General features: G+C 62.4%; 1 protein-coding gene across 3 annotated transcripts in view; it reads right to left on the bottom strand.

The window, feature by feature from the left end:
* Positions 1-2,339: 2,339 nt before the first annotated feature.
* The window catches only part of CDC42BPB (CDC42 binding protein kinase beta), an 81,817-nt gene continuing 71,436 nt past the window's right edge, over positions 2,340-12,720 (bottom strand). For 2 of the 3 annotated variants that reach the window (XM_053665958.1, XM_053665960.1), the window contains 11 exons: positions 12,631-12,712; positions 11,573-11,789; positions 11,351-11,413; positions 9,873-10,469; positions 7,540-7,637; positions 7,375-7,459; positions 7,136-7,253; positions 6,922-7,039; positions 5,943-6,048; positions 5,776-5,846; positions 2,340-2,511 (listed from right to left, as the gene is read on the bottom strand). In XM_053665958.1, coding sequence (XP_053521933.1) covers positions 2,383-2,511; positions 5,776-5,846; positions 5,943-6,048; positions 6,922-7,039; positions 7,136-7,253; positions 7,375-7,459; positions 7,540-7,637; positions 9,873-10,469; positions 11,351-11,413; positions 11,573-11,789; positions 12,631-12,712 — 1,684 coding nt within the window. In that variant the 3' untranslated portion in view covers positions 2,340-2,382. The remainder of the gene's footprint in view (positions 2,512-5,775; positions 5,847-5,942; positions 6,049-6,921; positions 7,040-7,135; positions 7,254-7,374; positions 7,460-7,539; positions 7,638-9,872; positions 10,470-11,350; positions 11,414-11,572; positions 11,790-12,630; positions 12,713-12,720) is intronic. The other variant, XM_053665959.1, reaches the window with a different exon arrangement.

Below are 12,720 nucleotides of genomic sequence, written 5' to 3'. Positions count from 1 at the left end.
GGCTTCCTGTCGACGACGTTGCTTCCGCAACTGGGCAGGTTGTGCCCCTGGTGCTGGAGGGGCCCATGGCAGCAGCCAGCGCCCGCCAAGCCACTATGCAGGGACAGGATCAGGGTGGACATGGACGCCCACCAGCCTGGGCCACCGGGAAGGCAGGCCCTGGGGCTCCTCTTACAGGGACAGGATGGGCGGACCCCTTCCTGGATGGGGGCAGGCGGCCCGAGGACCAGGCCTTGTCCCTGCCATCCGAGGGCAGCTCTGAGGCCACTCGCCAGCACAGCACGCGGCTGTGTGCCTGTGAGATGGCGCCTCCAAACGGCCTTTCTGTGGAACCAGCGTCTGGGTGTGGAACTGCCCCCTCCCACCCGCTGCTGGCTTCAGACCCACAATTAGATGCTTCCTGTGGGGCTGTGTTGCCTTCCAGGCGTGGATGCCGCCATGCCTCGTGCTGCAACAGCTGATAGTTTTTTTTTTTAAATGGCACTTCGTGCCTGTTTCAGACCTGTGACGGGCACTGTAGTCCATGTGGCACAGACAGGGGCCAAGATCTAACCCGTCTGACCAGAAGCCTGGCTGCCCACTGCCCCTCCCAGCACCTATCCCTGCTTATTCCTCCGTTTCCCCAGCTGCTGTGATTTCCCTTGTGTTTCTGAAAGGCCCCACCTGTGCCTCACGCGGCCCCCACAGCTCCCACACCCCAGGGGAGGCTGCAGTCCACTTCTGGGTGGCCGGGGCTGCCGGGACTTGCTAGACAGTGGGGGCAGATGGGACGGGAAGCCCTCTGGGTGGAACTCTGCAGCCAGTTCTGTACCTTCCCCGCGGTGACCCCACAGTGTGACGGGCCTGGGTCTTCAGCGACCACACTGGTAGGCAGCCAGCGTCAGTGTGGGGTGACGGGGAGCGCCACGCTGCGGCCCATCCTCCAGCAGACCCCGTTACTGCCCGTGTCTTACCAGACGTGTGTGTGTGTGGGGGGCTCAACAGGGCTAGGACAGCCCCGCCCACCAAGGGTGGCTCCCGGCCTGACGGGGGAAGCACCCAGCAGGGCCAGAGCCCCGAGAGTCCCCCAGGAACTCCGGCCTGCCCCCTGGAGCGGCTGCGGGCCAGCGCGCCTGCGGGTAGACAGGGTGCTCTGCGGATCCAGACTGTCAGCTGTCGCCACGCAGCTTTCCCCAAGGTGGGCACCCCCACTGCCTGGGCAGGAGAGAGGTCCTGCTCCGGGGCCAGTCCAGCCCCATGCGCACAAGTGCCTTTGGTGTGGCCCCTGAGGAAATGCCCCAAAGGGCCCTTACTGCCTTTGGGGCACTTCCAGCACGAGGCACTGCTGGACATGACCAGACACAGTCAAGAGACAGGTCAGTCTATTCAGACAAACCACTGAGAACTTTAAAACTGCCATCTTATGCTTTATTGACAGGTAAATTATTCAAAAATGTTCTCACAATTCAATAATTACAAAGACTCAGACTTACATTAAAAAAGTAAAAACCAGGCCCCCAGCAGGTGCCAGCCCCCGCAGAAGGGGCGGGGCAGGGCGTGGCGCCCGTTGCTCAGTGCTGACTCAAGGTGCGTGCCCATCTTCCGCAGCATCTCTGAGGGCATTGACTGGGGGACAGCAGGGGCAGCCCGTCCTAGGTTGAGGACGAGCTGTGCGCTGGCCAGCTGACCACAAGCCTTCGAGGGACAGGCCACAGGCCCCACGGCTCCCACGAGACACAGGGAGGATGAGGGCACACCCGGGCACCGCAGGAGGAACGGTGAGTGGGAGTGTTGAAGAATCTACGCGCTCCTCGCGGGCTCCGTGCCCAGGGCCGGGCGGCAGGGTGTCCTCCCCCTTTCATGGAGGAGGCGGAGCTGGGAAACGGGTGGGGAACAGCACAGCTGACTTCACAGTAGTAGATACTGGTGACGCTCCATGGTTGTGACCGGGGAGAGACTCACACAGGGGACCCAGGGCAGGGCGGGCGTCGCTCACAAGGGACCTGTGTCCATGGCTAAAGGAGTAAGGCCACACACTAACCTCCACTGGCCCCTGTCTGCAAAATTCTAGCCACACTGCATGAGACAACTTCCTCCTCTCCTCCCACGGGCTTGGCAAAGTCTCAGGAGAGGGGCGCTGCTGGTGTCTCTGAGCAGGTGGCCGAGGCCGGCCCTGGGCACCTTCGAGTGCAAAGGGAAGGGCGTTGCCTCTCAGCTGTGCGGACGAAGGCTCCGGTCTACTGCCCTGAACAATGTGGTATAAAACTGATCGTATTATAATAAAGATCTTCTTCATCTCCACATCTACACCCGATACTACGTGTCCTTGCACAACACTGGAGGGTCAGCTCGGTCTTGGCACTGGCACTGGGGCCGCGCCCGGCTCTACACCCCGTGCTGGCGTCAGGCGTCGCAGGCTGGCTGCTCCAGGCCTTCGAGGGGCTGGCTCCTATGGGGGGAGTTGGGGCTCGGCGGGCCGCTGGGGTTGGAGCTGTTGGAAGGGGTCGAGTGCTTGGTGGAATCGGAATCGGGCTGTTAACAGAAAGGGCACAACATGAGCCCCCGCACCCAGGCCTGTGCTGTGGGGGGCGAGCCACCCAGCCTGACGCGCATGTTTGTGGGGGTCGGGGCTGGCCACTGCTTTCTCCTTGGACAAGGACTTGAACAAACGTCCCTCTGAGTGGCCACCAAGCACATGAGAAAGACACTCAGTATCAGTGACTGTTAGGGAAATGCACATCAAAACCACAGTGCAACACGACACGTGCCTGCTGGGATGACTGCTAAGAACAGGAAAATCACAAGTCCTGGTGCACGTGCAGAGAAACAACCCGTGTGCACTGCCGGTGGGAACGTGGCCTGGTGTGGCCGCCGCGGAAAAGTCTGGCGGGTCCTCAGAAGTTAGCGTCGTCTTGTGCATGCCCAGAGGACGTGAAGACGGGCTCGCACACATGCACACACGTGTTCCTAGCAGCACTCTGTGACAGCCGAAGGCGGGAGCAGCCCAACTCAGTCGGGCCACAGACCACCGGACACACACTGGGAGTCTCATACAGGGGAAGACTTGCAACACCAAGCGACGACGTGAAGGAACCCTGAGAACACGGCGCCCGGTGACGGAAGCCAGACATGCGAGGCCCCGAGCTGCACGACCCCACCCACGAGGAAGGCCCAGCACAGGCAGCTCCACAGAGAAGAGGCCGGTGAGCGGGCGGGAGACGAGGAGAAACTCTTTACGGGGAGGCCTCACTTTGGGGTGACGGGAGGGTGGAGTGCCAGTCAGAGCTGGCAGCTGCACAACACTGAATGTACCCAACAGCCACCCAGCCTCACCCCTGAGGACCCTAGGTCTCCTGGGAGGAACTCCAGCCCAGGACGCACGACCTGAATCTCAAGACAAACCCAAACCCGAAGCTGTTGGAGAGCAGCACTGTTGTCCTGGAGAGAGAAAATGAGCCCACTCCAGGGGAGGGGCCTGATGGGAGGGGTGGCTGAATGCAAGGAGAGCTTGGCCGGGGGCCTGCACTGGAGGAGGTGTGGGGGGACTCCGTGGGGACGCCGCACGGACATGCAGCCTGCTCCCAACTGGACAGCTGGGCCGGCTCTGGCTCGGAGGCAGGGCTCGATGGCAGCCACCTCCTGCCAGTCCAGGAAGTGTGCGTGTGTGCGTGCAGTGCACACAGCTACTCTCACACACCTGGGAGACTGGTGGCTGGAGAGGGGCGGGGGAACCACCATTTACCCAATTTAAAAATCAGACAAGCCTGATGAAGGGACGTTCTGCAAGAGAACTAGACTTGGCAAAACAAATCCAAAGCCATGAACAAACAGTGGCCGGACAGGCTGACGACTGAGATGGGAGGCCACGTGCACCCCGAACCTGCGCTCGGACGGAGAGCTCCAGGGACGTCACCAGGACATGGGGGATGGACAGGGTGTCAAGGGGACGGGGAGGCGTGAGGCGAGCTGCCTTGCTCTCGGGGACACATGGGGTAGTAAAGCTTACTGGGGTTGTTCACTCATTCTTGGAACTTTTCTGGTGGTATGAAAATTTCAAAAGACTATTGAGGGTAAAACAGTGAAAAAACAAGACCTCCCTCTAAAGTCATCAAAGGCTATAACCGTGGCAGGAGAGGCACCCCCACACCACAGTAACCAGGGACGCGGATGCCCCAGGGCAGAGCTGCAGCCGGCACAGCTTGGGGACAGCGAGGGCCACCTGGGTCACCAGCACGATGTCCAGACCAAACGCATCTGTGGGCCACGCGGGGGCAACTCACCCCGACCGGGGGGTCGGGTTCTCAGGAGACCCACTGACAATGGCAGCAGGGTGGGGACAGGGACCAACGTCGCTGCGGAAAACGTCTGCAAGCATCTGGTTAACACCCACCGCCACTTCCCGACTGGAAGCTGCCCTCACATTAAGAAGGGGGTGACGCTGCCTCAGCAGGTGACGGAGGCGCAGCAGGGACTCTGGCCCTGCACACACACACCCTCACACTGCACGTCACACATTCTCTTGCACACATTTGTGATAAGATGCCAGACAGTAATGGAAACCCTGCGGGGCCCTCCAACAGACCTCGCGAGATCTGTGACTCATCTGAACTGAAGAGACCCGCAGGCCGGGCTGCGTGAAAGATTGAACGTTTCTGTAGGACGGAGCCCCCAGAATTAGACGGGCTAGAGACGAGTGGTGTCGGGAAAAGCATTTGCAACAGATGACAACCGTGACTTAGTTTCCGAGAGTCACCAGAAAACAGGCTCAGCAGTGAGGTGGGTGGGAAGGGGGCGGGGCCTCGGAGGGAGGTGCGGCCAGTCCCTCGGCGGAAGGGGGCGGGGCCCGGGAAGAGCCAAGACGCGTGATCCTGGCAGTGCTTAGGGGGGCTTCCGGGCGCAGTGGGCAGGGCATGCAGCTCCCTGCCTCCCACGCATGGTGCCCGAGGGCACAAAGACCTGCACTCGTGAGCCGCTGCCCTCAGTGCCGAGCGCTCCCCACGTCACGGCCCCAATGGCGGCAGTGGTCTCCCACTGGGGGGCTCTCGCCGCAGCTCACCCGGAGACACCCAGAGAGCTGTGCCTCATCCTGTGCAAGTGCAAGGTCTGGGACACGTGAAGGAAACCCAGTGCCCCACGGCAGCCCCCAGCTGAGGCCCCCAGAAGCCGGCGGCGGCGGCCACGGGGAAGGCTCTCCAAGGCGCAGGACACTACTAATCTGTGTATCACAAGGTCGCACCCCTGGCCTGTGACATCTAAGGCCGTGAAACTGCACAGAGGAATCTGAGGGAGAGCTGGCCGGATGTTTTTAGGACAGTGCTCATTTCTCAGCTGTGCAATGACGCCCCCCAGTCAGCGCCCAGGAGGAGAGCCCTGTGGCCCTCTTGGCACCTGGGTGGGCCAGCCTCACCCATGGCCTGCATGGCTGTCCATGCAGCCATGGCTGGTGCCATGGGGCAGAGGACACAGGGGACTCCGGGGAAGAGCCTCCAAGGAGGCCCTGCACTCGGCTGTGGAGACTCGGCCCAGCCAAGGGACTGGACGGTCACGCCTCCCTGCCCCCAGGTTCACGGCTGGAGCCCACCCTGCCTGCCCTCCCTCGGCACAGCCCAGGCAGGAGTGCAGAGCTCCAGACAGGCTGGTCATGGCGGCCCAGGGCCTGTGTCGTCGGGCTGCGACTCGGCTGCACCCCCATGCCTTGGCTGCTCCAGGGGAGGGAAAGGATCTTCCGAGAAAAGTGACCCCGGGGTTCTGACGCTCCTCCCCATGGGCCGCGGCCCCTCGCCAGGCAGGCCTCACCTCTTTGTCGAAGTCCTGGTCGGGGTCAGACATGCTTCTCAGGGGCCCCGCCACGCTGGGCTCAGACCCACCTAGGGCACAAGGATGCCCTCGTCTTAGGGAAGAGTTCCAGCTGAAGGGCCCGTCCAGAGTCCATGCTGCCCAGCCCCGCACCCCCCCTCCGGTACCTGACGATGGCCATGAGACGTAGGGCTTGTTCCTGGGCACAGGCTGCCGGGCCAGGCCAGGGGCAGCGGGGCTGGGCCTCTCCTCCTGGGCCGGGGGCACCGCGCTCTGGGCGGAGAAGACAGTGTGAGAATACCTGGCGCTTCCTGGCAGGCGGGCCGGCTGCTGGTCTGCAGCCCCCACAGCTGGGCCAGGAGGGCTCTCCCAATGACATCAGCTACGTTTTGAGCTAAGAACTGGCAATAGTAACTTTAAACCAGTTGAATCCTACAGAAAACCCACATTTAAGAATGAGAAAAAAAGTTACCTGCTCACACTAAGATGTTATCTAGAAAAACTTTAAAAAAAATTTTTTTATTTATTTATCTTTAGAATGGAAGAGAAGGATAGAGGGAGATAAATATCAATGTATGGTTGCTTCTCCTGTGTCCCCTGATGGGAACTGGCCCCTGCTAGGAACTGGCCTGCAACCCAGGCATGTGCCCTGACTGGTAATCGAACCGTGATCTTTGGGTTCAAGGCCCGTGCTCAATCCACTGAGCTACACCAGCCAGGGCGAAAAACTTTTCTTTTTAAGATTTTATTTATTTTTAGAAAGAATAAATAAAAGAAGGGAGGGGAGAGAAACATCAGTGTGTGGTTGTCTCTCACGTGGCCCCAACTGGAGACCTGACCCACAACCTAGGTACGTGCCCTGACTGGGAATTGAACCGCCTACCCTTTGGTTCGCAGACCAGAGCTCAGTCCACTGAGCTACACCAGCCAGGGCTGGAAGTTGTTTTTGACGCTGGTTTTGTCACAAAACCTTAGCAGTCACTGAACAACGTCAGGGCCCCTTGGCAGGCGCTCCCACAGAAGCGGCAGGCTGGGGGAAGGGCCCTGTGCCAGGTGCTGAGGGTCTGCTCAGAGCGCCTGGACTGCTGGCGGGCTGGGGGGAGCCGCTACACGCCCCAGACAGAGCCCCGCCCTGCCGGAGCTCACCAGAGGCAGGTCCATGAGCACCTGCAGGCCGTCACCAGGGCCCATGTGGGCCACATGGTTGAAGTTGGTCGGGTTGGATATCATTCTGGATCTCAGTTCTGGGTCTCTGAGCATCTCCCTGGGGAAAAGAAGGTGTTTTGGGATCTACACACACGGAACGCAGCCAGGGCTCGGACACGGCAGCCCACAGCAGGGCCGGGGCCGCAGCGCTCACCGCCGCTGCTGCAGCCGCTCCTCCTCTGGCACCTTGAAGACGAACCGCCTCTTGCTCCTGGTCCGAAGCATCTGCTTCCTGCTGTTGTCAGAAGTGTCAGGCACGGTCAGCACTGCTCCTGCAGGAACCGGGAAGGTGCGCGCTCAGCCACCTGTGGGTGCACGCCTGGCTGTGCAGAAATGGGGGGGTGGTCTCCGGGAAGGCCTTCCCACCCCCTCCGCCTTCAGAGAAGGGTTCACCTGAGAACTTGCTCTTAAAGTAGATCAGGCGGGGAGGCTCGCAGTTCAGGAGGTTGAGGGTCCCCTCCAAGTTCAGTGGTCTGATCTGTGGGAACCAGAGAGGGACAGTCGCCTTGTGGCCGGCAGACGGCAGCGGGAGGAAGCTGGCGTAGGCCCGGGCCTCACCTTCCGCAGGCCAATGGTCTGCACCCACTCCATGGTGTGCACGTCAAAGACGTCCACGCCGTAGTCGCTGTACACCGTGACGTGTGAGGGGCTGCAACCTGGTGCAGGCGGGGCAAAGTGAGGTGAGGGGGCGGCACGGCCAGGCCTGGCGCCTCCCGCCCCGAGGGCAGCGACCAGGCCCGCCACCTGGGCGCCTCCGGAAGGTGCAGGGGCCACACCAGCCTGGGCCCAGGTGGGGGCAGGGGTGGCCACCGGCGCTTGCCCACGGTCACCCCAGGAGTGCCAACCACACCACCAGGCGTCAGCGCTTTCCCACCCCTGCCATCACAGCAGCACGTCCGGCAGCGCGGCACCAGCGCTGGTCTCGGCCTCCACCCGCCTGTGCCGCAGCCTCCACCGAGCGCGCAGCCTCAACGCATGAGGGGCCCAGGGAGGGGCCAAGCGTCGTTCTGTGAGGCGAATTCCTTCCGCGAGAGGTGCCATGAAGCCAGGCTTCTGAGTAAATACTTAAAAGCACAAAACCAGCGCTGAGCTCTTGGGCAGCAGCCCCGCCCACGTGCCCCAGAAGGATGTCATCTGCTCCGACACAGGAGGTGGGACTGGGTCTGTGACAGCGCTTCCCTGCTCAAGCTCAGTGACAGCACCTGTCCTCAGTGACTTGAAAAGCCGCCTAGAGCACCAACGACCGAGCCCGAGGACTGAGGGCCGTCTGGCCTTTGAAGCCGGGGGCGCCCCCACGTGCAAACAGCAGCAAGGACGCCCGGCAGAGGAAACAGCAGGGACATCTGTGCCCCTCACGACTGGACACATGCTGTCCGTGGTCACACTTGGCCTCACCCGGCTGCCCCCAGCTCACCCTGGTTCCCGGCGCCTCCACTCGTGGTGGTTCCAAGTCGGTCTTTACCAGGCCCCAGGCTACAGACCGTGGATGGCCCTTTTAAAGCCTCTGCAGGGCTGTTATGTCCCAAAAGACCGGTGTAATGGCCTTTTCTTTTGGAGGGAAAAAAAAAAAGCACAGGGAACTAGGAAGCAAGCAGGACGCTAATGCTGGCCCCCAGGCCCTCTCAGAAGCGAAGCCTGGACGAACACGAGGCCGTCCTTCGGAGGCCCACGTGTGGAGACGCGAGTGGAGGACCTGTCTTGGCGGGGCTCCCAGGCGGCGCGGCACCGCTTCCGCAACCCCACAGGTGTTCCACGTGCAGGAAGCCGGGAGGACATCTTTGGGCTGCAAAGCACTGCAGAGTCGGGCGGGTCTGCAGTTAACCTGACTGCCGTGGCTCGTACCATCCCCTCACCTCTGTGGCCCCAGCGTCCTCTTGGGGTCGTGACGGGGAGGCTGAGCACACGCAGGCACCCAGCTGACACTTAGGGCTGGTGCGCGGGGTCGGCGCACCGGCCCTGAGACCCACGGAGCGTGGCCTCGTGCAGGTGGAGGGGGCACCAGGTGCCCCACAGCTCAGGCACCGGGAGCCTGGGCCCTGCAGTCACTCTCTTTCTAGCGGAGAAAGGCCTGCTGGGCGGAGCCAGCGGTTCTGAGGGTATTCCTGCACCGCTGTCCGCGAGGACGGTGGAGTATGGCAGGGAAGCAGCAGGGTGTCACAGCAGCTGGCTCTGGGCCGCCTGCTCAGCCCCAGCCAAGGACTAGTAAGTTGCCCTTGAGCCCCAAGAGCCAACGGTGGGTGGCGCCTGGTCCCAACACCCCAGGCTCTCGACCAGCTGGGCAAACCCAGCAACATAGGGGATGAAAGGACTGTGCTTTTAGGTGATGAAGGGAAAATGAGGCCCCCACCCCCACCCATTACCCCACTTCCACTGCCCCTGGCTCTGCCTGGCCTGCGGAGTGCTGCAGTGCAGGGTCTTGGAAAGGTCAGAAGGCGGGGCTGTGGGGGCCGACTCCGGGGACCCCGTGACTCCCCCAGCACCCCACGCACTCAGAGAGCCACTTGCATGATGCAAGCTGACTCTGCTCTTTCCCAGAGCAGCTCCTGCCTCTCAAGATGACCTCTGCCCCGGGGGGACTTCGGCCCAGACATGGGCCGCACTCCTGCTACACCCCATTGCCTGCAGCGTGTCGTGACCAGGTGTTTACAGACGGCCGCCGTGGGCAGGCGAGCGGAGAGGGGCCCGAGGCTCCTGCAAGTCCACCCCGGGCGGCCGAGGATCCAAGTCAGGACCACGTCCCCGGGCAGCACCACGGGGCCCACCCTCCCGGCGCCGTCCCCGCTCCCCTGCTCTGGCGGCCGAGGCAGCAGAGGCGAACAGAAGCAGGACCAGCACGTGCTGACGGGCGAGCAGCGCAGCGGCGGGGGAGGCAACAGAAAACATATACATACTACAGGCAATGGGCACCGCAGGCCACATGAGCTCCTGCGCGCGCGACCTCCGGCCTTGCGGGTCCACGTACACTCCCACGTGGCTGAAGCAGAGCAGGAACTCCTCGCTCGCCAGCTCCACGGCACAAAGGGCGTCAAAGGGCTGTTGTGAGAGGAATGCAAGCGAGGGGTCGCTGGGATTTACCAGGGTCAGAGCCTGCCCATCTCCCTGGGTGCTCAGCAGGGCGAACCCTGAGGGGTAGCCCACACAGAGCCTGTCCTTGAGCGCGGCCATCCACTGCACGGTGCCGGGGGCCACAAGCTCTGCGACCTTCCGGTGGAAAGGCTTCGTTCGCTGGACCTCATAGTACAGGACCAGCCGCTTCACCGCCACGAACAGGCAGGTGGCGGCACTCCTCTTCAGTGTCCCCGTCACCACGAGCTGGCAGCCCTTTGTTTCCGGAAGCTTGATGTCAACGTTGCTTTCGGCGCCATCAAAAGCAGACCACGAGCAGAGGTGGACGTGGTGATTCCGGCCGCAGAGTAGCACAGCGACTTTCTCTCTGGGAGCGAGCTCGATCTGGTACACCTTCTTGTAGTCCGCCACTCGGACGATCACTGCGGGGAGGACAGGGCGTGAGGCCCAGCGCAGGGGGGCGGGGGTGAGCGCAGCGCCTGCTCTCAGACATCTGCTAAGGAGCCCCTCCACTCCTTCCCTGTGCAGTCAGCCTGGCCTCTGCTACCTCACATGCAACCTCGTGGCCCCCCAGGCAGACCTCCTGCCTGCTCATCACTGAGGCCAGCAGCCCCTGGGTTGCAGCTGGGGAGCAGAGCACTGTCTCCAAGCTCACGGGATCCTTAAACAAACTAGGAGAGCACTTGCCCTGCCCTGGGCCCCCACAGTCCCCCACTCCTCCCAACACCCTCACTGGAGCGGGGACTGGACTGGACGGTGCACCCTTCCTCCACACCGTGCCAAGTGCAGAGACACTGGCCGTCAGGAAGGGGCACCGTCCTCTCTGGAGCAGAGCGGGGCAGGGCCCCTTAGGCCTTGTCCAATCCCAACACCCTCCTGTCCCAAGGCCCAGGAGGTGAAGAGGGGAGACATGGGTGCATCTGCTTTTTCTCACTGGGGAGAGTGAAATTTCAAAATCTCCAGTAAAGGAAGTCTCAGTGAGGTGCCAGCGGCCAGGACCAAAATGGACCCCATTCCTGGGGCGCTCTCCCAGCCTGCCTAGCCGCTCAGCCCCATCCTTAGAGTGGAAGCCACACAGCAGCCCACCCAGCACTGTGCCCGTGGGCGGCAGCCACCCCCGTTGGAGGCCCCCCCCCAGGGCCCACCAGGGACACTGCAGTTGCCGAACACCAACCTCGTTGCAGACCCTTTTCCCTGGCTGCTGCCCCTCCCCCTTGTCATAAAGTTCCCTGAGGGGGCAACAGTCCCCCCACCCAGTCACGCTGTCTCCACCCCTGCAAGGTCCCCGACGGGGCCCACTCACCATCTCGGGTCACCTCGATGACGTACAGCCCTTCTTCTAAGCCGACCGCGATCCTGTCGCCGTCTGTTGAGAACAGAAAGCCCATCAGCGGTGGTGCACACAGATGGTCTGCTCCGTGGGGCCCCGGAGGGCGCCCAGCTCCAACACCGGCACAGTGGGGGCGCGCCCACATCTGAGTCCTCTGCGCCCCACAGGGCGGGGCCCGGGGCACACGGCACATACCCAGGATGGCGGCCGTGAGCACGGCCTTGATGAGGGGCAGCGAGCTGTCGTAGGCCTCCTGCGGCACGTGCACCGCCTGGTTCCGCAGGCGGTTCTTGTGCAGGATGGAGCGCAGGCCCTCCAGAATGCCCACCCACTTCCTCTTCTCGTTCTCGTTCTCTGTCAGAATGAGCAGTGAGCTGGTCTTAGAAGGGGCTCCTAAGAGGGAGGCTGTCACCTTCATGACGGAAGACAAGACAGGGAGAAGAGCCGTGAGTGACCGGAGGCCAGCACAGTGCCGGTGAGGCCGCCATCGCCCTGGCGCGGGCGCCTGTTCCGAAGGGGCCTCTGAGCCGCGCCCAGGGGGCCGCTGGGCCCAGGCCACCTGCAGCCCTAGTGGGGCCTCAGACATCTCCGCTCTTGCCCAAACTGCGGGCAACGCCCGTGCTGAAGCTGCTTCCCTGAAGGATCTCATTTTAATGCAGGGAGTCCCAGAGCATGGCCCCGACAAGGAATCTCCCTCCAACAAATGCCCGCTCCTGAGAGCGCCCCCAACACAGCGACACAGGGACACAGGGACAGCCTCAGCTGATACTGCTGGGCGCACAGCAATGGCTGATCTCGGTGACGGCTGATCTCAGTGCCATACACTAGAGGTGCTGTCTGAATGCAGACGCAGCTTAACAACAGTGATGGTGACGATGATGCCGGCCCAAACTTGACTGTGTTTAAAGCTCCTGGCAGAGGAGTGAGGCAGTTCTTTCCCCTGATCCAGTCTCCTTGCACCACAACCTCTATGGCAACTGGGGGTGTGGGGAGGTGGAGCTGCTCTGCCTCGGCCAGCCCAGCAGGTCTGCTTGAGTGGGGGCGGCAGGGTGTTCCCGCTATGCTCCAGGTCCCGCCCAGCTAGTCACAGGGGGGGCCAGCCTCAGGCACCCTGTGGCTGGAGAGACTGGGGTGCAGTGTGCTGTGGGGGGTCGGGCCCCAGGGAGCGGGCAGCGCAGTGTGGAGTGGGCACCCATGTGCTGTGATTTTTTATGATTAACAAAACGTCTCTAAAACGCAGGAAAGAACCATACCCTGAATATACAGGGAACATCTCGGCGCGAAGCATGTATGACGTCAGAAGCCAGGACCGAGCTCACCGAGAGGGCCTCGTCCCTGCAGAG

Source organism: Artibeus jamaicensis, unplaced genomic scaffold, assembly GCF_021234435.1.
Source record: "Artibeus jamaicensis isolate MK-2021 breed Jamaican fruit bat unplaced genomic scaffold, CSHL_Jam_final contig_444, whole genome shotgun sequence".
Taxonomy (NCBI): Eukaryota; Metazoa; Chordata; class Mammalia; order Chiroptera; family Phyllostomidae; genus Artibeus; species Artibeus jamaicensis.
Note: the sequence above shows the minus strand (reverse complement) of the source record. Positions and strands in the feature narration are given on the sequence as shown.